Genomic DNA, 24,392 nt, shown 5'->3' on the forward strand with positions numbered 1-24,392 from the left:
TAAATATCGTACAGTCCCTTATTCTTGAGTGGCCTTCCCTGCCATATGAACTGGTGTTAGCTTATACCATGATATCCTGAAAGCAACTTCCGAATTCCCAACATGCAGAATTACCAAAATATGCGTGACTTCACCCTGATCATTATAGTCAAACCAGATTTGAGGTGGGGGCAGATATCTTAATTTCCCTTTGGACCCTTCAGCCAATGATCTGATAATAAATGAAATGGTTTGAAAACCTCTGATGTCAGCCCTGTGCGATGTCAATCGATTTCAAGATCGGTCTTCTGATCTTTCCCACCCTCATTGGTATGTCAGCAGTGTGTCTCCGGTTTAAAGCTTCCCCCACTTCAGGACAATCTCGTAGTCAAACTATTACTTCTGCCTCACTGGACATGCGATGCCAGATATCACAAAATGACATTCTCGGTACCAGTATCCTTGTGGAAAAAAAGAGTTAAATGTCACCTGTGCAGGAGAAGGGATGTGTAGTTGTGAGGCCGAGTTGTTTTTCACACCTGGAGGAATATAAAAGGTATCATTGGTGCATTGCAAAGGTTGTGGTATTTGATACTTTGAGGACAGGAAATTGCCGTAAAAAGGCCACTTTTACCCTGCATAGTAAACTTGCTGTCTGTGTTGTGCAGAACAGGACCTCAAAATACTTCACTCAAAGTTTTGTTCACAAAAGCGCATAAACATGGCATGGTAATTCATACCATTATTGATTCAAACTGTAGTTTTATTTTGAAGCATGTGTTCTCAAAATGCTTGTTCAAAGCCTGTTTTTTTCATACATGCTACTGTGGTACCAAATAATATGATTGCATAGCATGTTGCCATCGTAATTACAGTGTAGAGGTTGTCATGTTGGATATGGGATGTAATGATCACTTTCAGTTGCCATGCATGTATTTTTCCATGCACCATCTGGAATAAGGCCAAGGTTGCGAGGGCTGCTATTGAGAAATACAATTTCTTTTGACAGTTTGATGTGTTTTAAATGAGCAAGGATTTTCTACGTCCTTAGTTCCTCATTGTAAAATGACCACAGATGAATACACATGGCATTCTGTATTCAGCATAACTTAAGTCTGATACATCATTTAGTTTGACTGAAAATGACAGTTTGATGCGTTTTAAATGACCAAGGAATTTTCAAGTTCTATAGTTTTCTAGATCTCACTGTATTGGTTACTACAATTTGTACAAATGAATACACAAGTACAAAATCATTTTGAGGGGGGGCTTTTACACAGTATATAGTTGACACAGTATATTAGTAGTTAGTCAGTTTGTTAGAAAATTTAGGCCTTCATGCATCAGGGGGCGTATAGGGCAGCACCCATCTCTGGTTCAATAGCCCTTGGGCCACACAATAGTGCAGTCACTAAAGCAGTGGACCACGGCACTGGTAGTGATGTGTGTTTACTACTATACTTGCTGTGCTAAGCAGAAAAAGCAAAGTCTTTGGTATGACTAGGCCCGGGGATCTTACTCACAACCCACCGAATGCAAGGCAAACACTCAGCCACCTTGGCACTGCACCGGTTCATGACGCAGTATAGTAGTACAGTAATAAGACAGAGCACACGTTCACAGCATAAGTTTGGGGTGAGAGCTCAAAGCAAAAAACATTTTATACATTATAAGGTTTAAAGCACACCCCAAGAACCAGGGAATCGGTCTATACAAAGTCAATTGTCACTACATACATACATTGGCCATGACCGTGCACATGTAATTGTAAACATTATCCATCACACCAAATGTAGCTAAAACTTTAATAGCAGTCTATATACTGCCAGCCGCCAGTTGACATTTCGTGCACAGTCTTTAAATGGAGCAATTTTGCTCTGGTACAACGTCAAGTCAGGCCAGCCGGTGACTACCTACCAATCGAGCTCAGATACTAAGGCAGTAAAAACTCACTTAATTACAAAAATGTACTGTAAATATCCCCCAACTGTCACATTTATTCCAAATCCCATTTGAGACTGTGTCCTTCCCCTGAATTGCTAATGGCTTTTATCTACGTTTCGCATTTAATGCTCCAGATGAAACGGCGTTTATTTCCAGCCGCCTGCCTCCTGTGACAGTTCATTATCACAGAATGGCACTCTTACAGGTGTAAGCTGTGATGAATGGAGTATTGACTTTGGGAGGATTTCACATTTAGAAGAAAAACAGCCGCGGAAGGGATTGAAATCTCAGTAAATGTCTCCCAGCTTCATCCCCTCTTTTCCCAAAGCCACTGTGATTCACGTATTTTTGAAAACTTAAAACTGACAAAGTGTCTTTATCTGCGTAAGCATCAATCTACCGAAAACGGGCCATCTGTTAACAGAGGCTTCTGTGGAAAAATGGGGCATAGATGTCGGCTCTGAAGCTGAAGCAAGTGCAGAGCAGTAATTGATTATGTGTACCCAGAGAACAGAATGGTTGCTGGGGATTAATTGAGTGCTGTTCTCGCATGGTTTCCCATGAAATTGGCTGATCTGATTGTAGTGTGTTGTGATGATTGATATGACACCTCACATGCTGTGAAATTGTGTTTCAGGCCATTATTCAATCTTGATGAACCTGTAAGTGACAAGAGTCTTCTGGAGTCTATGGATATGGTGGCAGTAATCAGTAGATATGAGCAAAGATGTTTAAACCTCACTGATATGATTGAAAGGCACATGTTGTTGCTCCACCACAATAACCGAAATATGGTGGTATCAGTATATGACTGTTGTGGCAGTAAATCTTGTCCTTTCTTTGAACCCTTGATGACACACACAGTTGCCCACACAACAGTCTGCAGCAAAGGTTAAGTGATACCAGGTGATTCCAGAGCAGTCCTGAGGAGACACCAGCTTCTAAGCAGATACATTGCCAAGATTAACTCCGTCCTCTTTGTATAGCGTCCCGATGTTTGTAAATCTTAAGCCTGGATGCCAGACTCATGGCACACAAGGCATCCAGGGTAGTATATCCTACCTTTTCTGAGACAGTTTTCAAGAAACAAGACTCCCATGTGAATCGCATCAACTGTAAATTTAGAATCTACAGATTTCAAACAGTTATATCAGCAGGATACTACACACACAACATTCCTACTCCTCCCAGGATGATACTGGATATCATAGGAGATGCCCTGCAGTGAATCTGTCTACACGCAATGGGTTGGCGGAAAAACCGGTCCAGTCCAGGAGTCAGAAAAAACCTGTCCAGTCTGATAAAAGGGTGTGCTTGGGGTCTAGGCTTGGTTTTGATATAAAGACCAACAAACCTTCACACAATCTGATTTCTGAGTAAAGGTAATACATATAAAAAAGGGTAAAGTGGCCAACTGAGGACTAGTAGGAAGCTTTTTCATTTGCTGCAATGTGGATTTGCCATTGCTTACATTTTCAACCACATACATGTAGCCCTACTCTTCCTGATAAGTCTGAAAATAACAGATTGTGAGAAACTTGCATCTACAGTGTACAGTTCAGCTGAAGGCACAGACCTCCCCAATAATGGTCTGTAGTTGAATAGGGAGTCTGGTATTGTATTTCCTATACGTCCAATATGTGCATTAGATTTGTATTCATGCAATGAGACAGGCCTATAGATTCTTTGGGCAAGACTGTGAAAAGTTGGATACTTTGTCCTTTGAGTGTACTACCAAATATCTGAACAGTTGTGTCAGAGAAGTATGTCAGGGTCGCAATTCCAAGGATAGCAAATCATGCCTGTTGGAGATTTATAGGTGCTCAAACCTACATTCAAGTGATGACCTCTATATAAGGACCACCTGGCCAATGTGACCGCTCTTTGGTGGTGGTCCCTTTAAAATTTAAACTACATAGATTAAATTTTATTAACTCTCTGAGTGGTCTTCTTCCATTGGGCAGTTTTGACCCTATTTAATGTATATCTTTTGGTAAGAAGAACAACATCACACAGGCATCTTAAAAACTCAGCAGTCAGCACACTGGTTGAGAAAGAGTAAGAGGACAAAGTGTGCTTGTCCAATGTGCTAATGGCCAAAAAGTAAAGGCCTCTGGGTCATACCTTGCCCTAGGCCTTCACTTGTTGACCAATGACCAATCTTTCATCAGTCCCATTCCTGTGGCAGAAGTCCTGATAGCAAGAGACTTCCTGTCTTGAGTCAGGTCAGGTGGTTTCATTTAAAGATGTTTGAATTGCAAATGATATGGACACAACTGTTGTTTGCCTAATGATAAGGGAAATGTTATTGAGATCATTAACAAGTGACAAAGAGGAGCCGTCAAGATAGTATCTTAGAAATGTTTTTATGTTTTATGTGCTTTTTTCTTTATTCAATAAAATGTTTTTCGAAGCTGAGGTTAACTTCTATACCATTCTGTAACACCACTGAATGTTTGAATTGTCTTTTGTAAATGAATAAATCTTGAATGATAGCAGAATATTATACTATACATACTTCCTAAACAGCAATCTTCAAGGGGGTGCTTGTTTTGCCAAACCTATTCCAAACTTCATTAACCCTAAGTTTAGGGTAGTGAACTGAGCAGCTCATCGTAAAAACTGTAAAACCTTGTTTGGACTTGGTTATAACTATTACTGTAGTAACGTGATGTATCTCCCTGGCAACTTTACCACCGGGATGGTTGAGAATCCATTACAAAGTGAATCTGTCAGGAAGTGCACCCTTCAGAAGGTAGGAAACCCAGCCAAGATAGCATTGCTGACAAGGAAGCGGGTTGAAAGGAAAGACAGCACCGAGGACAGGATGGGGCAAGGCCTCAGGGCTTCCCAGATCTTCCCATGGTTTATCTCCTTCTACCATGCTGTTTGATGTGGTTGGCATGTGATGTTGAGACTGTCTTTGCTTAGTGCTGATGCTCTGTCTGTGGGGAAAAAAGATATTAGGGAGAGTGTCTTTCCTACATGTAGGTTGAACTTGAAGACAGAGGAAACTGACTGTGTACCATAAATAGTCTATAGAAGTGCAGCTATCCATGTTTGATAGTTCAAGTGGACAGGAGGCTTAGACGATCAAACTGTCATTGCTTAATGTTTGGTGAAAAAACAAGATAGTAAAGATAACAAGAATCTGCCTGTCTACTGTTAAGTCTTCTGTAGAAGTGCAGCTATCCTTGAGTGATGGTTCAAGTGAAGGCATAGATGGAAAAAAAAGTTTGGTCAGATGTTGCCATTCCAGAAAAGAAGACTTATGAAAGAAGGTTCTGTGTAGGTATCTATAATGTATGTATGGGAGAAGATGTGCTCCCTTACAAAGCTTGGATAATTGTCATAGACACACCAATAAGCTCTAGTAAATCACTGAGTATGAAATTATTCATGAGCTACAAAACAAATACATGAGGAATGGCTCAGTAATAGGATGTTACATTCCCAATCCTCTGTTTACTGAAAATGGGTCACATCTGGATAGCAACTCATCATTGTCACATTTTGACCCTTTTGAAGTTTATCATGGAGTCAAGCAGTTCCAAAGTGATTGTGTGTTTTATGTCTCGTACAGCGCGCAATGCAATGCAATGATTTCTTAGTCTTCTATGATTAGGAATTCATGATCATATTGTATTACGTTAAAAAACGTTTGGAAAAAGTTAATGTAATATGAGAATAAGATTCAAATTATGCAAGTAACTGTTTCCTTGTGTATCTCATTGCCTGGATGTCTAACCTTCATGTTGTTTTGTTTTGTTTTTCAGAGTGCCCTGGAGGAGCAGACAACCCCTGCAGTGGCCATGGAGCCTGTGCAGGGGGCATTCAGGGGAATGGAACATGTACCTGTGAGGTCAGTCATGGACTAAAGACAAGTTATGGCACACTGTAAAACTGATGGTTGTGTCGTTTATAAACCGATCAAAATATGGATCCATAGATGGATGATGGGCCTCCTGAGTCAATCAGTAGAATTGCTGGACTATTTTCATTTTTTTATTGAAGTTTGTTGGCAGTTCATTGATCATAAAGGGAAAACATTGATAGAGTACTTTCTGGTGAGAGGTATAGAATACATTTTCGTACACAACCTTTGGTGAATGGACATGTTATCTATTACATGTACTTTTATTTGCATGATATTTACACAAAGGGTCAGCATACCCATATAGAGTATGGAGAAAAAGCCTTGACGTGGTAGAAGAAAGATTAGCCGAACTTTCAATTAATAACTCTACATTCAAAAAATAGCACTAGCCTCAGCGTATAAAGTTATATATAGATGGCCATATAGAGAGATTTGTGGGGAGACCTTTATTGCTAGCTGGTGGACTTGAATATTGCATATAAGCTATCTGTCTTCATGGTCCTCCAGACACTGGCTAGGGTTATGGTAAATTGTAACGTGAAACGGAGCTGAAAGCAAAAGTATAAATCACTGCGTTGTTGTGTCTTCCACAGTATTAATCATAGCAGGAGGACCGGCAAAGTTGTTGACGCCCTGAAACTTAGACTCTTCTTAGAGGTATAAAGTTAAGTTCTGACAGCAAAGAAGTATTTTATGGGAGTCTGTCATATGAATCATACAAGGGAGTGGCAAAATTCCGAAGACTTTGAAGTAGAAACTTAAAGTGCAGCAAAAAAGCATTTTATGATATCCTATGGTATGAGTCATACGAGGGGAGTGGCAAACTTGGGAAGACTCTGAAGTAGAAACTTAAAGTTCAGGAAAAAAGGATTTTATGATATCCTATGTATGAATCATAGGAAGGGAGTGGCAAAGTTGTAAATTCCCCATGACTTGTGAAATGTAAAACTTTAGTTCAGCAAAGAAATGTTTTATAATGGTATTTGATGGTATAAATCAGAGGAGTGCAAATGGCAAAGTTGGCAGTTCACCAAGACTTTGAAGTGAGAACATTCTGCACAGAAACTTTTTATGTTACATGTATGTTGAAAATGAACCAACAACCCTGCACAGCAGACTAGTGTAACATCCCTTCCTATTAGTTTGTGGTTATTATGTAGTATGATGAAGTAGCACTAGTACTGTCTCCTCTGAGGTTCTCTTCAGAACCTTAAATGTAGCATAGCCAGAGGTTGAGTTTCAGTCCATCAATATAGCTTTATAATTATAAGGACCCAGGTGCATTCGCTTGTCTGTCGGTCTGCCACAACAGAATTGTCTCATTTTGTGGAGGAGACAGGGTAATGGCAAGGATAAGTAAAGCTAACTGAGGGGGAATGAGACAGCAAGCTCAAAGACGAGAGACGACCCACTATCTCCATACGTGGCACCAGCCCTGTTTTAGCGGTCCACTCAGTCTTGTCTTTGAGCTCAGGGGAAGAGACATTCGCCCAGACATTGTCTCTTCAGTTGTTCTTTGTTGAATGGAGTTTTGAAGATGTTGAAAAGGGAAACCACTCAACGTAGTTATTATTAGCCCAGGAGGCATGTCTCAGTTCTCTCCAGTCTGAACTTGAACAGTAAAACTCTTTCCAACATGAGGAACCATGCAAACATAATGCAATCAATAGTCACTGACTCTTCCTTTATGCTCTGTTGGTCAAAGATGTTACAGATTGTTTCAGTTCTCTGCTCTCTTCCATTTGCCATTATCCGAACAGTGGAATACACAAACTCAAGTAAGACAAATAAATGGCATTTGTACAAACTTTCATCATACGCTGGGTACTCATATAAAGTGTACTGCTATGAGTGAAGATCAAATAGTATATGCATGTATGAGACAAAACATTGTTATTCTTGTGTTATCTCTTCAGCCTACTAAGGAACAATACAGCTGTTTGGTACTAAATTTTTATCAGTTATGGAGTTTATTATAGGGAGCAGGGAGAGGATTAGGATTTAGGAAACATACAACCCCCATGTGGCTTCCACATACTTTTCTTACATAAGTTACAGAATGTAGTCGATGGAAAGAAAACCATTGCTACACAGTGAATCTAAAGGAACAGTTGCCTAAGCTAAAGCTACTGGTATCCACTTATATGATCTTTCCTTGTCCATCCATCAGGCTTTCAAAATGCCATCACTAATCGTACTGATGGAAAACTCTGCTTTCTTTGAAGTGTGGTGAAAATATACAGGAATGGATTAGAGAGTGGTTGCATTTAATTCAGTAGAGTAGGTCAATTAGTGTGGATAACTGCCCTTTGTAGTATAACAAGGTTTTGATGGATTGTTCCTAATCTATGGGATTAAGTTCCGGCCTACATACGAAATGGTCTGTCTTTCATATGCCAACAAAGAACTGGAAACTGAGAACATAAAATGGCATACACAGTAGTAAGTATTGTTCTAGGTGAGTTTGTCTGTGGGTTTGAGTGTATACTTGTCCAAGAATATAAACACAAGTCATCACAGGGTAGGTCAACAGCACTTGGGTGGGGGAAGATTGACAGGCAGAATGGAGCCAGAAGGTATTAGAGGTGGACATGCATATGGGGGAAATCAGGAAGCCAAGTATTGCATGCTTTCCCTGCAATCTCTACTTTAATGTAACAAGTTGTATGGGCAAGTTGAGGAAAAGTTTGAGTCACATGAAAACTAGTAGAGAGGGTGTGGTTAGGATAACATAGATGTTTATCACATGAAATCAATCTGCCAGCTGCCGACAAATATTGATAAGTAACATGGTTTTATAGATGAACCCAGACTTACTGGCAAGTTTGGGTGTGTAAGAGCCATTTGCTTAAGTGTCTGGGGCCATTTAAGGCCCCAGTAGACTGAATGTGCGTGTTCTGGCTCAGTGAATTTTGAAGTGTCTAGAATGCTAATTGTACTACAAGTTCTACCAATCTACTTCCATAGTTGTTTGGTGTCAAGTTTGACAAATTTTCACAACTGTACATGTCTTTTGTACAAGTTTGTTAGAGGGTTATTTCAAAATAAATACAGTACCATCACCTTGAGGTGTACAGGAACTATTAAAACTCAATAATTTGAAGTAGGTAATTACATAATGGATTTTAAAAACACTGTCTTTGTTCTTTTGTGAACCTAATTCAGCATAATTTTTTCTCAACCTTCTAGTTTCATCGTAAATTAGAATTTTTAATCATCGTTACCCATATAATCTTTCCTAGCCCAGTCCCTCAGGTCTCATAAATTTCCTTTGTTTGAATCTGAAATCTCTACTCAGCAACTGAGTTGTGACAAATAGTACTGTACTTCATAAGTCTCCTGCATGGATGCAAGCTGACAAATGAGGCAATATACTTTCGGTGAACAGATTAATTTCATATTGATTTGTGGAGGTTTCCCCTAATTGATGTCCAACTCTGGAAAACACTTGGGACCGCTGGCTGCCAGGCCTGACCCTTCTTATGATTGATTCTTTCCGCCATTCCGCTGATGTGCATGGAATTTGGCACATTTACAGGTGGTATTCTATACTTGTGAAAAATAACAGGATCTTTTTCTGGGTCGTGGAATATCTGAATATGTCTACGTAATTGTAGTAGTAAAACATTACCTGGGGAAGGGGAATTCATGTCTAAGTTGTACATCTTTCCAACAAATGATACTGTAAAAGTGTCTGGATGAATTGTATTCTTATTGATTTTTTTCCACTTTGAAATTACAGTGCTCTCGGGATCTCATCCTTGTGACTTGTCACATTAACTGTTCCCAATATAATGCCCTAGAGCTGTATTTTATATTCCTTTTATGAGGTTTACCTTTATGCTGTGTCCTACTTTCCTGCTGTAATTTGTAACTGTAAATTGATCTTTGATTGTGATCCATTTCATACTTGATGTGCTTGAAGAAAATACCAATTATCACAGGCAATTGTTTTGAGGCCACCCTTTCTTTGCTGGTGTACGACCATAATTAGTTGTTACGACAAACGTTACTTATAAACTCAACCGTACAGGGGTCGTTGAATTGTGCTGTATTTATTACAGAGTCATGGTATAAAATTTCATTGGGTGAATCAGAGTTGTTCAATGTTGCAGAACACCATATCCAGTTCCATGGCCCTTTTTACTGAAGACATTTTCTTTTGAGTCCAAATTGAAAATTATGTCATGCTATGAAATTAATGTCTTTTTACTCTTTTTTATTACCTAAAATTCTAGATCCTTCCTTTAGGCCAAGTGTCAGTATTGCCTTTTTCCTCTACTTTCTTTAAATCCCGCCAATGTTCCTTCCATTAAAGCTGGATTTAAGGTTTCTCCTTTTTATCGATTCTTCTAGATTGGCTTTTGATGTAAAGGAATATCTAGGACACTGCTACATGTGTAATGGTCACTTATCTGTACAGGCAAGAAATGAAGCATGGTGCCTTTCCTTGGTGCTGATTGGACGTCCACATCCCTGTTATTAAAGGCCCTCAGTGTAAGGTTTTGGGGGCAAAACGAAAAAAAAATACATCATGAATAGCAGAATCTTAATGGTGTTGATATTAAAACTCACTTTTCAGCACATTTACTCTATGTATTTAATACATGTAATTATTTCATATTCCTAGTAGTTTCGTACATATTTCTAGTACTTACATATTTCTAGTGGTTACAAACAGTCCAAAAACAACCAGCACTAAGGTCCCCTTATTTTTGCTGATACTAATGAATCAACTAATCACTGCTCAATATAGGATACCAGAAAGAAATATAGGATACCAGAAAGAAGGACAAAAATTCACCGCCACCCTGCTCTCGGTGGCGGACAGGGAGTGGCGCCCCTGCCCATTGAGGAGCTGCAGACCACAACATACATGTATACACAACATATATATATACATACAAAACTTGCGACCACTCCCATCAAATACCCCTACCCCAACCGTGCTGGAGCCCTCAAACGATTGAGGTTAGCGCGAAAAGGGAAGAAGAAGAAGAAGAAGAACTACTTTCATGCCTTGTTCTTTCATCTCCCAAGAGCCTCCTCCTTGTACATGTCTTTAATGCACACCTAAGCAGCACTTATCCGGAACCATCCCAATCAAGCCTCTGCATTCACTGCCAGTAACGTAACCTATTGTCCTTAATTCCTTCATTTGTCAAAACTGCAGTCACAGGACATCTTAATGCCAATAGGGAGTAATGATATAAATATTTAAGTCGGAGAAAATCGTTACATGGCCGTAACGTGACCCACCCCAACTTTGACTACCATTTGATAAGTTAGTTTTTGGCAGAGGAGCTGCTATCAATGTAGATTACAGATTAGTGTTCGATATGCTACGCTGGCGAGTGCAGGATCTGAAAGCAATTTGATGGATATGTATGAACAATTTTAGGCACTGCCCATCTCCATGTGTTTGTGTTTGTTAAGTCAATTTCCAGAACTGTGTAACTGAGTGTTAGCCTGTGTACCATCCTACAGTTACACATGTAAGTTACATGTACAGTAGTTATCCACGGCTCTTATACTCCTCTAGTATAGGTTGTTAGTATAAGAGTCCCTGTAAACTTATAACAGGCTAGAACTGTAATCCTACATTAGAAAACCATTAGCCTATCCCAGATGGTAAAAGTGAACATTCCCAAATGTTACCCAACTACTTACATGCATATTCTTCTTGTAAGTCTTCCAGCTATCGACTCACAGAATCTTTGCGAAGCTCAAGTACGCTTAATTGCTTTACAGGAGTGCAGACTGATTTACTGGTGCCTTTGAGCCTGAGTGCCTCCTTGTTTTTAAAAACATGCCAAGTGCACGGTGTTATCGTTAAATGCGTTGGCGCTCTAACTTGGTTAATCAGGATGAAACAAGATTAACGAGGTCTGTTATGAAAGAGAGCTGATTGTATCTGGGTTGTGAAATGGTTGGTTATTTGTCTTCAGCGGCACGCCATTGACCAGACCTACATTTATCTGGAGCTCCGCCATGGGCCATAGATCATGTTTTCAAAAGGTTTCCATCCGTGGATGTTTCTTTAAAAGTTTTGCCATCGATACAGCCACTACTAGTAACAGGTTATCTATCACAAGACAAGTAGAGTGAGGTGAAACAGATGATATTATCAGTGGCATCAGCAGTAGAACCTGATCTCCATGCAGAAAAGGCACTGCCTTAGCTTGAAGAAATTCTCCTAGTCTACTCCCCAAACTTGTAGAAAAGCTGACAAAATCGAAAACTCCAGCTATCTGTAACCATGGTGACAAAGAGAAGTGTAGGGGAATGGCACTGAGTGATTCATGTAGATAAAAGATGTAATAAACAGTGTTATTCTGATATATTCTGATGATCAATATTGTCTTTTATTTTCCAGGGAGGGTTTGGTGGCATAGCCTGTGAGACCTGTAAAAATGACAAACTGTATGGCCCAGAATGCAGTGGAGGTAAGAGCTATATGTTACATGTGTTGTATGTGTTCTTTCTTTGCCTGATGACAGTAAGATTTTGTTGAACAATATGAGATATTCCATTCCCTGCTTTGTATAGTACCAACACAACCATTGTTTTAGAATGCCAGGCAAGTACCCTCGAGCGCTCCTTTAATTGAATTATGTGCATCGTTTACTGTATCCTCATGTCATGCTGACTGCATCTAAATTAGAGAGAAAACTTTTCTTACTTCTAGTTTTACTGTGGGATCATTATAAAGCACATTGCTCTGGATTTACCTGTCACCTAAACAAGGACAAACAGTCCTTGTATCTTCGATATTGTTCTGCATTATTGTAATGGAAACATTATCGTAAAATTTAGAGAAGATCCAATGTTGCCAGGTGGCGAAAAATCCCATTTAAAGATACACTATCAGTATCTTTCATGTCCAAGAGCTCCTGTGGGATACATTATGGGTAATCCAGCTAGAAAGTATACGATTACACAGAACGAGATGGCCATCAATAAACCCTGTCTCACCGCCCCAGAGGACCCAGACCTATAGGAGTTAAAAGAGCCAGCAAAGAGGCGTACCTTAAATCAAGGGCGGGTAATTTTATTGGCAGTCACTGTGAAATTGACAGACTGTCCGTCTTCCCGCTCCAGCTGAAATGCTACCCAGCTGTGGTACCCAATTTCATGGCTGTAAATTCTTAACAACTTAAGCAGGTTGGAACTGTTTTTGTTAGAGAAGGCTGGTTCGGTGCGGAGGCGGTGGAGGGAGAGATTGGACATGGACTCGGACATGTCGGAGTCATGTGAAGTGCGGGTTATTGGCCTGTCAGTTCCAAAGACTGACCGCTGTAAATTATTTCAGTTACTGCAGTAATTACACTGGCCATGCATCAAATTGTGTGAGTGGCAAAGATGTAGGAAAGGACAAAGAAAAAGGATGCGTGAAATGGCATTACTAGTAGTATCCGATTTTAGATTATACTGATACAGGGTAGGCAGCAGTTGGCTAGTGTTCACACCACGTATGTGAAATAAGATAGAGAAAAGGATCAAAAGCTATTGAATGAGTTTGGTATCATGTCAGATACTATTGGAAAGAAGACACTGGTTGTGTTATGTGATAGAGATTAAAGAAGAGACAACTGGAGGGACAATAAGTTATCTTGTCAGATATTATTGGAAAGAAGATACGGTTACGTAATGTGATAAAGTAAAGAAGAGAACTTGAGAGACAAAGTTGTCCAACTGGGAGTGCTACTTTATACGATGACTCAGACACTTCAATGCCTTTTACAGCAGGAGATGCATGTTGATAATATATAGGGTTTTTTCTTACACAACTGATAGTGTTTCTCACCTGCTTACATTTCGATGCCTGTCTGGCATCTTCCTCATCAGAGCTGCTGACTGGAATACTGCTTCTTGCCACTTATATGTAGCTGATGTAGGTGGCACTTTCATGGTGAGAATACAAATCCAAAATGTGGCTAAGTAAGCAGGTGAGAAACACTACAGGTGTCCTACTATGTTCTACCAACCTGATGAAATTATTTTTGGATGCATGTTTATGTTTGTCTGGTTTCAGAGTGCACCTGTGTCCATGGCATCTGTAAGAGTGGTCTGGAGGGAGACGGTAGCTGCACCTGTCTCTCAGGGTACAAGGGAGAACACTGTGATGAACGTGAGTCCTACTGTATACACTTAGTGGGACTGCTAAAATCTGGTCTATGTAGACAGGTGGTCATTAGGGACAGGTGGTCCTTATGTAGAGGTGGCCACCTGTACAGTTACCAGTTTAACTGTACATAGACTTTTAGAGTTAGACTTCGACTATTGGATATAGACATGGGACTTAAGATGGATAGAGTAAGACTTAAGCTCAGACTCAAGTTCAGACTTTACATCTTAAGAGTTTAGACTTAGGCTCTAACTGAACGTCTTAGACTCAGACATATCCTCAGACCCTGCACAGCTGATAAGTTGCTAAGAAGGCACTTTGACATTTTCTCATCTCACCTCACAATCCTGCAGTGTCCTTAGATAGTCGCACCAGTGAGACAGAGTGTGACCTTGGTCACCCTGAGAATTATTAATGGCTGTCTGATCGAACGCTGCTGCATACAGGATACAGATCAGGAAGAGACAATTCGGTGGCTGTAACCTCTGTCATGTGTCGGTATCATGGCGGGTGATTTCAATTGGCAGATGACATCGACCTCAGCAGACTCTACAGCATGACAAAAGGAAAAGGGCACATGAATTATTGCAGGTCTGGACGACTGCCAGACCAATTAATGTGAAGGTCAGGAGTACAAGATATATGATGCGCGCCGTCGAGGTGTTGCCTTGGGGACCTTTCAGTTGAAGCAAAGACACGGATATCTTAATTGCATATAGCAGGAGGTGCAGACATACCACTATCTCATTGTGTAGGTGAAGACATCAACTTTAGTAACCCCTTTTAGGAGAACATCCATAATGTTTAGAAGTTTCAGTGTCCCTGCCCACACTTTGAACTTAGCTTGCAGGTAAAGGTTGGAATAAATTGTAGCTTTGCAGACTAGAAAAATTAGGGTTGGCATGGTGAGTTATAACTTACGTGTACCTAGTATTCAGCACCAGACTAAGAAGGATGGTGTACAGGATATATCTATGAATCAACCAAAACAGTTTGCCAATAATGTACAATCTACACCTAACCAAAAGTTTCTGAAATGGTCTCCTGACTTTCAGATTGATGGTAGCACATTAAGCCAGTGGAGGTCACATGAGGTAGAAACTGGTGGTAACCTTTTTGGTGCGTGGGACGGATCATACTTGACATTTGATTTAATTTGTCTTGGCCTAATAGATCAAAGGCCTTTTTATATTTGACCCCATGAAACATAATGGGAATCCTGCATGTGCTGAAAATATGTGGCTCATGAGGGAAAACCTTCACTGGGAAGTGTAGCTTTTCTAGTTTATAAAGTATATAAAGTCTTTCTGTGCTCAGAGCAATATGATTATCCTTTGATAAACTGTATGACAGGTGTTTAGAGAAAGATTACCGGAAAGCATCATCTAGATGGAAAGAACGCACTATCAATACATGTATATCTTTATATCTACCAATTGCTGACTCCTTGGCAATAGTTCAAGGATTGTCAGATGTTTTACAAATGAGACAAGGGAAAAGTCAGTTCAGCTACTTTTCCAGTAGTTATGAATGAGTTGCAGATTGACCTACAGAAGAGTAATATGGCTCAGGTCACCCAGGTAGGGCTGGCTTCTGTCCAGGAGTCTTATTACTTATCTGTGTGGTACAGAGGTTACAGAGCCTAAAGTCATAAAGGTCCCCGACGATACAGACATATAGGATGTCAAATCCACAGAAGCTAAATTTTATCTCCGAAACCTAATACAACAACAGATAGGTTCAAACCCTCAGGTAGGAAGGTAAATGAAAGTTGCATATATATGAATAAAGAAGAAGAAACTTTTTTAAGACACTTTTAAGGGGCAATGAAAATTTCTGAAGAAAAATGACATCAGGGAGCCAGAGCATTTTGATATACATGAGTATGGTTACATAGCATGTTTATGTTATATTCCTCTCTGCCATTTTGTAATATTTGGCTCTTTACTCATTTTGATTTTTCTACATGTATAGTACTAAAAAGTTGTGATGTTATCTATGGTCTTAACCAATAGCCAATTATTGCTAGCGGGTTTTATCAATCACAGTCAGTAGACAAGCTTCCAGCTGATAACAGTTTTCCCCAGTGGTAATAAAATGGGAAGAAGGTAGTTTAGATCAACACATATTCTTGTAATTTGTTGATTTAATTTCACAGTTTGTTGATTAGCTCATTACTTGACTTTTATACTTAATTTTTCTTAATACTTTACAACGGTATTGTAAAAACTGCAGCTGGTCTAGCTGTACATTATGTATTTTAGTCCCCAGGGGCAAGAATGTGCAATGAACAGTAAATTTTATCAGTAAGGAAATTTTATAAATCATGTATGTTATCGTAGTCATCACTTCACAATTAGGTCATACAAGCCTAGAACAAGGTCATTCATCTAAGGAAGCCCCAAAGGATTGTGGTGTTCAATATTCGTCCTGGGTGTTGGTCAATGAAATGGAAACGTACATGTACCTATATAGGTAAGGCCTAGGAAAAATGTTGTGTTTCCAGTTTATAAAAAAACCGACAACCAGTCAGTCTTTTTTTTTGTCCACTGCTGGCAAGGCCATAAGATTTTTGATCTGACATCTGAATTTTAAACCCTTTGAAATGCCATTTCATTCATTTTGGGAAACAAATCTTTATTCTGATGTATATTTTAATAGTTTTACTGTATTTCTTGGATCACTTCTGCAAGAATCCCTACCTACCAACCCCATTTTTTTCAGGACTGAAATTGGAAACACAAGAGTTTTTCCCTAGGCCTAAGGAAAATGAGATTTTGATTGCTCTGGGTTGCCTGTAGCTATGGACTCAGAGATGACATGGACTCAGATGATGCACCGCAGTTGGCTGAGTTAGTAGGTCAAACGATCTAGAAAGATTATCTCATGTATTGCATTATTCAGACCGTGCAATTCAAGTTGATCTACATGATATGAAAAACTGCTCCGATCAAAGTTATTTATTACACCAGGAAGATGAGAAGGACTCGTAATTATTGCTTTGATATTCGATGACTGAGTGTGACGCGGATATCGGCTGAATTTGATCGAGGGCAGAGGAAAGATGAAGGCTAACGTTCTGTTCGGGGCAGCGAAGATTGATTAACGCCAACCTTCCTGGACCGGAAAAGATATGAGCTATGATTACAATTTTGATTTGAATTATTCGGCTTTCTTTTTATGCTCCTTGTAACACATTTTTTTGCTCAGCATTCTAGTTTTTAGTCGTGCATGTGCATATTTTTCAAACATATCACATTATATATGCTGTCTGCTGAGTGTACTGTAAATTCTCGAAGCTTTTGTGGTAGTTTTATTTTTGCAGACATCTGATTATCATCAATAATACAAAATATATTTCCAGTGAACCACTACCATAGTACAGAATTGTTTAAAACAGCGAAAACCTCTTTTTATTTGACTCCTACCACAAAATAAGTGCTCAAACACAGTAGTCCTATTAGACATTGAGATTTGTAACCAGTCATTTGTAAGAAGTCAGTGGCATGTAAAGCCAAATCCCAGTCTGGTTGTGTGACCTAAAAGCCAATAATGTCCCCCAAGCTAGTTAACCCTCCCAGCTCCCAGGGCTGATAACAAAGCCAGGTTCTAATCGGACCTGACACTCCCAGGGTTAATGCACTGCAGTGATTTGTGATGCCATTATAATTGTCTGCTACCAAGAGACCGTCTGGCACTCAGTAGCAGGTAATAGAAATATCGCATAGCTGTGTCTGTATTTCATGTATTTAGACCATTCCAATTTGATTTCTTGGGTCTTGGATTTAAAAATGATGCTCAATTGGAATATCAGTTTGACATGAAGAAATAAAAGGACAGAAAGTCTATGCACCTTGGCACACACAGTGTCGGCATGAATATATACAGTCAGTCGAGTTTGGTGGCCAGGCCTCTATTTTCAAATCTTGGTCTTTTGCTGAAGTTTTACATTGAAGTGTTGAAGAACAAAGGAAATTGATTCCTTGGGCACTACAAACAACTTGTAAAATATCAAAAATATGAAATATGAAATGATTCTTGTGTAAACTTTGTAATTCTTCTGGTGGCTTTGCGATTTCAGCTTGAAGAGAAGCTCTGATGTAAAGTTACATCTGTTATTGATTGAAGTTATTGATTTCAGTGAAAAAGGACACTTTGCCTTGCTTTATCATGTTTGGAGATTCCTTTGAAGTTCTTGCACTGAAAAAAAGGCCGAACATAAATAAGATCTGAGAGTCATATTAAAAGACAAGTGCAAAGGATGTTAATTTAAAAGCATGGCGTCCAATTCCTTGATAATAGAAGGAAAACTAATAAAGGAATATCAGTTTGGCATTCCCCAAAGTCTGATTGACACAAAAATTATGGTGATGGCTTATGGCAGGTAATCATAACACTAACTATATTGGGAAAATGTCATGAGATTGGTTTGATATTGCAGTAATTTACACTGTACCGCAGGTGGGGCTGTTTGTGTGCAATTACACAATCAGCAGTAACTCACCATCGGTAACATTGAAACGTGTCGGGAAGGCAGCCTCAAATGTAGAAATGATTAGAATGAATGTAGATAATAAGTAAAGGCAAAGCCATTATGATGACAGAAAGTGTAATCACTGTATTGGCAGAGGCTAAAGGTGTTATTGAAAGCAACTGACATTGCCAATGTGATGTACATTAGATTGTTTAAAGTTGGATTATTGTCAACTTCCATCACAATTGTATGCAGTGGTGACATATAACAAATGTGTTTGTAATGTTACCGGTAGTACTGGTATATTCACAAGTGTTCGTAACAAACTCTATGTGGAAAAGTTTTTGATATGGAAAGCTCCTTAACTCGTGTTTTTAACATTCTAATTTCCTAATATGACAGTTAATAATAATTTACTAGGCAGAGGTAAGCTGAAGAAATTATCAATCTTGTCAAATTATCTCCACATTTTTGGCTATATTTTCTTCCCTATGGAAGTAGAATATCATCAAGGCATACTGTGAGTTATAATGGTCACCATGATGGCTACCAATGAAAGCTACAGAGTGGAGTTTCTATAGATAATTCTTTCAGTATTAATTGATTTTGGTACTTGGAAAATCTTTCTTGACACTTGTGATAAAGTTGTGAATACTTGAACTATTCCATTGGTAATGCACGACACTGAACCTTCCCTTCAGTTATTTATATTACTCATCTGTATACATGTACACGTACTTCACGCTCTACATAGGTGACCAGCCATGTGTAAGCATTTTGTAGTTGAGCAATTCCCCTAAGTTGTGAACTTCTTCCAACCAATGACTCAGATAAGACACCCTGAGGGCTGTGAAGGGGGTTATGGGAATTAACTCCATAGAGATATCTCTGCGTAGCCAAAGAGAGTTAATTTGTATGAGTCCGTCTCCAAGAATCAGGTCCACAGAAGAGGATACGATGTGGATATAGAAGGATCAGAATTCAGATGTCATTATCTTAAGAATCTGAGGACCTTTTTGTCTGTCAAAAGAAGATTGGTAGCATCAAGTTGTTGCAATGTACAAAACCTGAAGGAGATCCGATGGACCATACAATCATACACGTACAAGTATGTCTGGAGTAATAAGCCAAAAATGAGAGGATATCATGAAGAGTATCGAATTGATTACCTGTAAGATTTGAGGGCTCTTTCCCTGTTCTTTCATATGATGGCAGAGCCCATATGTCTGCTCAAAATTGGACAGACCTTTTGGGGAAAGACTAGCATGTCAAAAATAGTAAGGCATATAAGAAAATATCTCGTAGATATGACAGGATCAAATTAATTACCTGTAGGATATAAGGTTTTCTTTCTTTTGGCAGTATCTCTTTAATATGATGAGCCTAGATGCCTGCTCAAAACTGCATAAACCTTATGGGAAAAGACTAGCATGTCAAAAGTAGTAAGGCACAGATGAGAGCATATCATATAGATATGGCAGGATCAAATTATTGATAACAAGTAGGATTTGAGGGGTTCTTTCTTTTGGCAGTATCTCTTTAATATGATGAGCCCAGATGCCTGCTCAAAACTGTATAAACCTTATGGGAAAAGACTAGCATGTCAAAAGTAGTAAGGCACAGATGAGAGCATATCACATAGATACGGCAGGATCAAATTATTGATAACAAGTAAGATTTGAGGGGTTCTTTCTTTTGGCAGTATCTCTTTAATATGATGAGCCTAGATGCCTGCTCAAAACTGCATAAACCTTATGGGAAAAGACTAGCATGTCAAAAGTAGTAAGGCACAGATGAGAGCATATCAGGTAGATACGACAGGATTAAATTATTGATAACAAGTATGATTTGAGGGGTTCTTTCTTTTGGCAGTATCTCTTTGATGCGATAAGCCCGGATGCCTTGATGGACCTTATGGGGAAAGACTTGCCTATCTGAAGTAATATACATCTGGATGACAGATGTAAAAGTAATGAAGTCGGGATATAATGGGATTTCTAGACGCTTCTTATGCCTGAAGGAAACATCTTCAGTAGATATGAATGTCTGGAATTGCGGAGAATAGACTTATTAATGTGTTAATAAAATAGTCAGTACTATTTATATTCTTGAGGCTCAAAAAGTTTTCTGAAGTATACAAGTTGTACAAACTTTTTGACTAATGCTTGACAGTGAATCTGGTTAAGTGACAAACATTTTTTCACCTTTTAAAAACAGATAGAAAAGTATCACTAACTGTATCATTAACCCTTGTACTGTTCACGTTAAGTGGTTTAATTTTCTGCACTATAGAAACTTTCAATGTTGCCAGCACTTTGTGGCTCAAAAGTTGAAGTTGAGCCACCAAAAGTTGTCTCAAGTTTCAGCTACATGTACGCAAACTTTTGGACTGACTTTTGACTGACAGTTGACCTTAAGATGAAAGAGCCACAGACTTAGCGAGGTCGTCATGTACGTTTCACAAGCGACCTGACCCCCTCAGCCTGCCTAACCTCTTCATCCTCTGTGTCATTCCAGCGCTGCCTCACTGCGACGCTCTGGACTGCAACCAGTTCGGGAGATGTGTGGAGCAGGCTCAGGGTGAAGGACTGGTCTGTCGCTGCCTGCCCGGTTACCATGGTGACGGCAAAAACTCCTGTCTGCGTAAGTACCCCCGGCGGTCACGCCTGGCCTGTTTTTCCATTAGACTGCATCTGCCCACTTCTGAAGAGCCCCGGTCTTGACCTTACCTCATGACTCTTACATGATTAGTGTCTTTAGGGACTGGTTCATCTTGGCCACAAGTATGCTGACTAGACAGGGACTTAAGGGAGTTGTAGAGTTGTAGAAGTTCAAGGAGCCTTAAGGTGATATCATAGAGATTGTCATTCATTGTCAGACCCAGGTCAAAGATCTATAGGGATCAGTAACACAAGTCCAGTGGCTCATGACTCTTACATGGTTAGTGTCTTCAAGGAATGATTTGTCTTGGCCACAAGTCTCAAGTATGCTGACTAGACAGGGACTTAAGGGAGTTGTAGAAGTTCAAGGAGCCTTAAGGTGATAGCACAGAGATTGTCATTCATTGCCAGACCCAGGTCAAAGATCTATGGAATTGGTAACACACGTCCAGTGGCTCATGATTCTAACAGGATTAGTGTCTTGAAGGAATGGTTTGTCTTGGCCACAATTCTCAAGTATGCTGACTAGATGGGGACTTAAGGGAGTTGTAGAAGTTCAAGAAGCCTTAAGGTAATAGCACAGAGATTGTCAGTCATTGTCAGACCCTGGTCAAAGATCTATAGAATCGGTAAGTCCAGTGGGTCATGACTCTTCCATGATTAGTGACTACAGGGAATAGTTTGTCTTGGCCACAGTTGTATTGCTGTATGCTGACTAGACAAGGAGCTTTGGAAGATGTCTGAGGGTGAATGGTTTGTCTTGGCGGCCAGATTTCTCTAGTATACTGACTAGACATGGAGCTGTATAGGTAGCCTGAAGATTAGAGCATAGAGTTATTTTATTAGACACAGGTGAAAGATCTATGCAACTGGTAACACAAGTTTTATATTGACCTTACCCAGCATTATGACTCTTACATGATTAGTGTCTTCAGGAAATGGTTTGTCTTGGCCATAACTCTCAAGTACGCTGACCAGACAGGGAGCTCATTGGGTCTGAAGATGTCTGCAGGTGATATAGCTCAGGGATCCTTACTGTTTGCCAGACATTGGTCAAGGATCTATGGATCTACACCCCGTCTATAATGGCATGTATGGATAGGGTGTACATGTATCTTCATGGATTGGTTTGTCTTGGCCACAATTTTGAAGTATGCTGACTAGACATTCTCAAGTTTGCTGACTTAAGACAAGGAGTTCCTGAAGGAGTCCCTTTTCTTCATTGCCAGACAAAGACCAAAGACCTGTTGGTCTAGTAACACAAGTTCAGTTCCCATGATAGTACCTTTTCTCATGACTGTTATCAACATGATTAGACTAGTGCTTTTAGTTTTAGGAGGTGGTTCATCTTGCCCAGTACTCTAGAAAATACACTGAGTAGACCATTCACTCAGCCATTTCCAGGCTGTGACAGAACCAACCACCAACATGGATCAAAGACAGCCATTTCCATAACAAGACAGGTAGGTTTTGCAGGACACTTTCATGGACATTCCAAAAATGCCTCCAGTTTGGGTTCATATGATGGATGTGACCATTCTAGCCAACCATTCTAGCCAACCATTCTATCCTCTCCCATTCATGTATGTCTATCTTCAAGCTGGTCAATCTGGATAATGAACCTGCAGTCACAATGGCCTCTCGTTTATCTGCAAAACTCATTTCTTTGGGAAAGGTGAGCCTTTAATGGGAAAGTTAACCATCAAGGCATCGGGGTAGATTGAGTTTTGCACCTCAATACCCTCCGATAATTGTATGTCATTAACCCTTCACCCAGTGTCAGTGTCTTTCCCATCATTTCCTAGGCACGGTGGTGGCTTTCTTAATATTCCTCCATGCCTGAGAAAGCAAAGCAAAAGTAGAAGATTTGTATGAAATGGACTGAGGCCGTAAACATTTCATTGTTGCTTGCCAGATCGTAAAGGCAAATAAAAGGAGAGCAAAGCAAAATGGATTTTGGCAGCAAAGGCATCTTTACTGAAGAAATACAACAGTGCAGACCCAAGGATTAGATTACATTGTAAAACATATCCCTGTGGGAAGATTCCAACTAAGTTGCTCACTGGCATCACAGCATCTCCATGTTACATGCCATTTGGGTATTCAATAACCCAAAAAATTGTCTATAATATCTTCCATGCATATCTTAGATCCTCTTTCTCTCTGTGGACATGGTGAAGGCACACTCAAGTTTTTCAACTTATTTTCATGCTGCCACCAACACAAAGAACAATTAGAGTACTCGTTTTCACCTGAGCAAAGTGAGGAAAGTCATGTAAAGTGCCTTTCCCAAGGGCACAAGATCAGTGGCATGGCATGGCTGTTTGGGCATCTTTCTTGGCTCCTGTTCTCAGGCACGATTCTCTTGTCAGGCATCTCTGATATGACACCCTGTGGTCCAATTCTGATGTCCACCAGTACAAGTAATATAAGACCTGTCTTTCCTTCTGCTGACCTATATTGATGTCTGGGCATTGATAAGAAATGTAATTACCACCTGACTTCAGTGTGCAGGCAGCATCTTTACCTCCCAGCAAGGACAGGTCCATTTGATGAGAGTTGTGTGGAATGACCTGAACCCAAAATGGCACTAGCCTAGGCCAGGTATCCATCCTATTCTAGTGCAGGATGCCTGATAGCCTGGCACACTGCCATATAGTCTGGCTGGGAATAGAGTAATTGGCATTTAGATGTCTAGTGAGATACACGAGAGAAGTCTGATTGGCTCAGAGTTGAACGGCAGGCATTTAGTTTAGACCCAGTTTTACCTAAAAATATTTTTAGAGTGCGAGTACGGGGGCCCCGGAATACAAATAGGATGGCGCTATGGCATGAGTATGGGAGTCCTGGTATGCAAATACATGTAGGATGGCACCTAGATAGGCTAAGCAAATATGTCATATTCAAAATAAATGATGATAGAAGTGCCAGACATTTAAATAAGGATGGGTGCCAGGCTATCCTGTAGTGAAGCAATGAGAGGAGCAAGCCTGAGCTAGAATAGGATGGATATACCAGCCTATAATGGAGCTTATCTCCTCACCAATTTTGTAGGTGTGCCTTATCTGTGAGGCGGTAATAACCAATTTTCTGCTTGCTCTACTCTGGGGCAGCGCCTCAGATTAGCTACAAGATTGTGGAAAGACCAGACTGTGGAGCAGATATTGGTTACACTGGGGAGGTGGACTGTGTTCGGCTGATAATGAGAGAACCATGAACTGCAGATGGTGTTCAGCAGAAGGGGGTGGAAGCAAGAAATAGCAGATAATGGTATATGATTACTCTTTGGATGGTGAGGTATATACAATACTTAATATACCTTTTCTACCA

At 39.9% G+C, this 24,392-nt stretch overlaps 1 protein-coding gene across 1 annotated transcript in view; it reads left to right on the forward strand.

Moving 5' to 3' along the window:
- Window positions 1–24,392, forward strand: part of LOC109468951 (stabilin-2-like) — a gene marked incomplete at its 5' end in the record, with an annotated part of 114,023 nt that overhangs the window by 19,496 nt on the left and 70,135 nt on the right. Inside the window, 4 exons of the mRNA XM_019767328.1 lie at window positions 5,700–5,785; window positions 12,177–12,246; window positions 13,836–13,931; window positions 20,920–21,045. Coding sequence (XP_019622887.1) covers window positions 5,700–5,785; window positions 12,177–12,246; window positions 13,836–13,931; window positions 20,920–21,045 — 378 coding nt within the window. The remainder of the gene's footprint in view (window positions 1–5,699; window positions 5,786–12,176; window positions 12,247–13,835; window positions 13,932–20,919; window positions 21,046–24,392) is intronic.

This window comes from Branchiostoma belcheri, unplaced genomic scaffold (assembly GCF_001625305.1).
Source record: "Branchiostoma belcheri isolate BF01 breed outbred unplaced genomic scaffold, Haploidv18h27 scaffold10, whole genome shotgun sequence".
NCBI classification, from domain to species: Eukaryota; Metazoa; Chordata; class Leptocardii; order Amphioxiformes; family Branchiostomatidae; genus Branchiostoma; species Branchiostoma belcheri.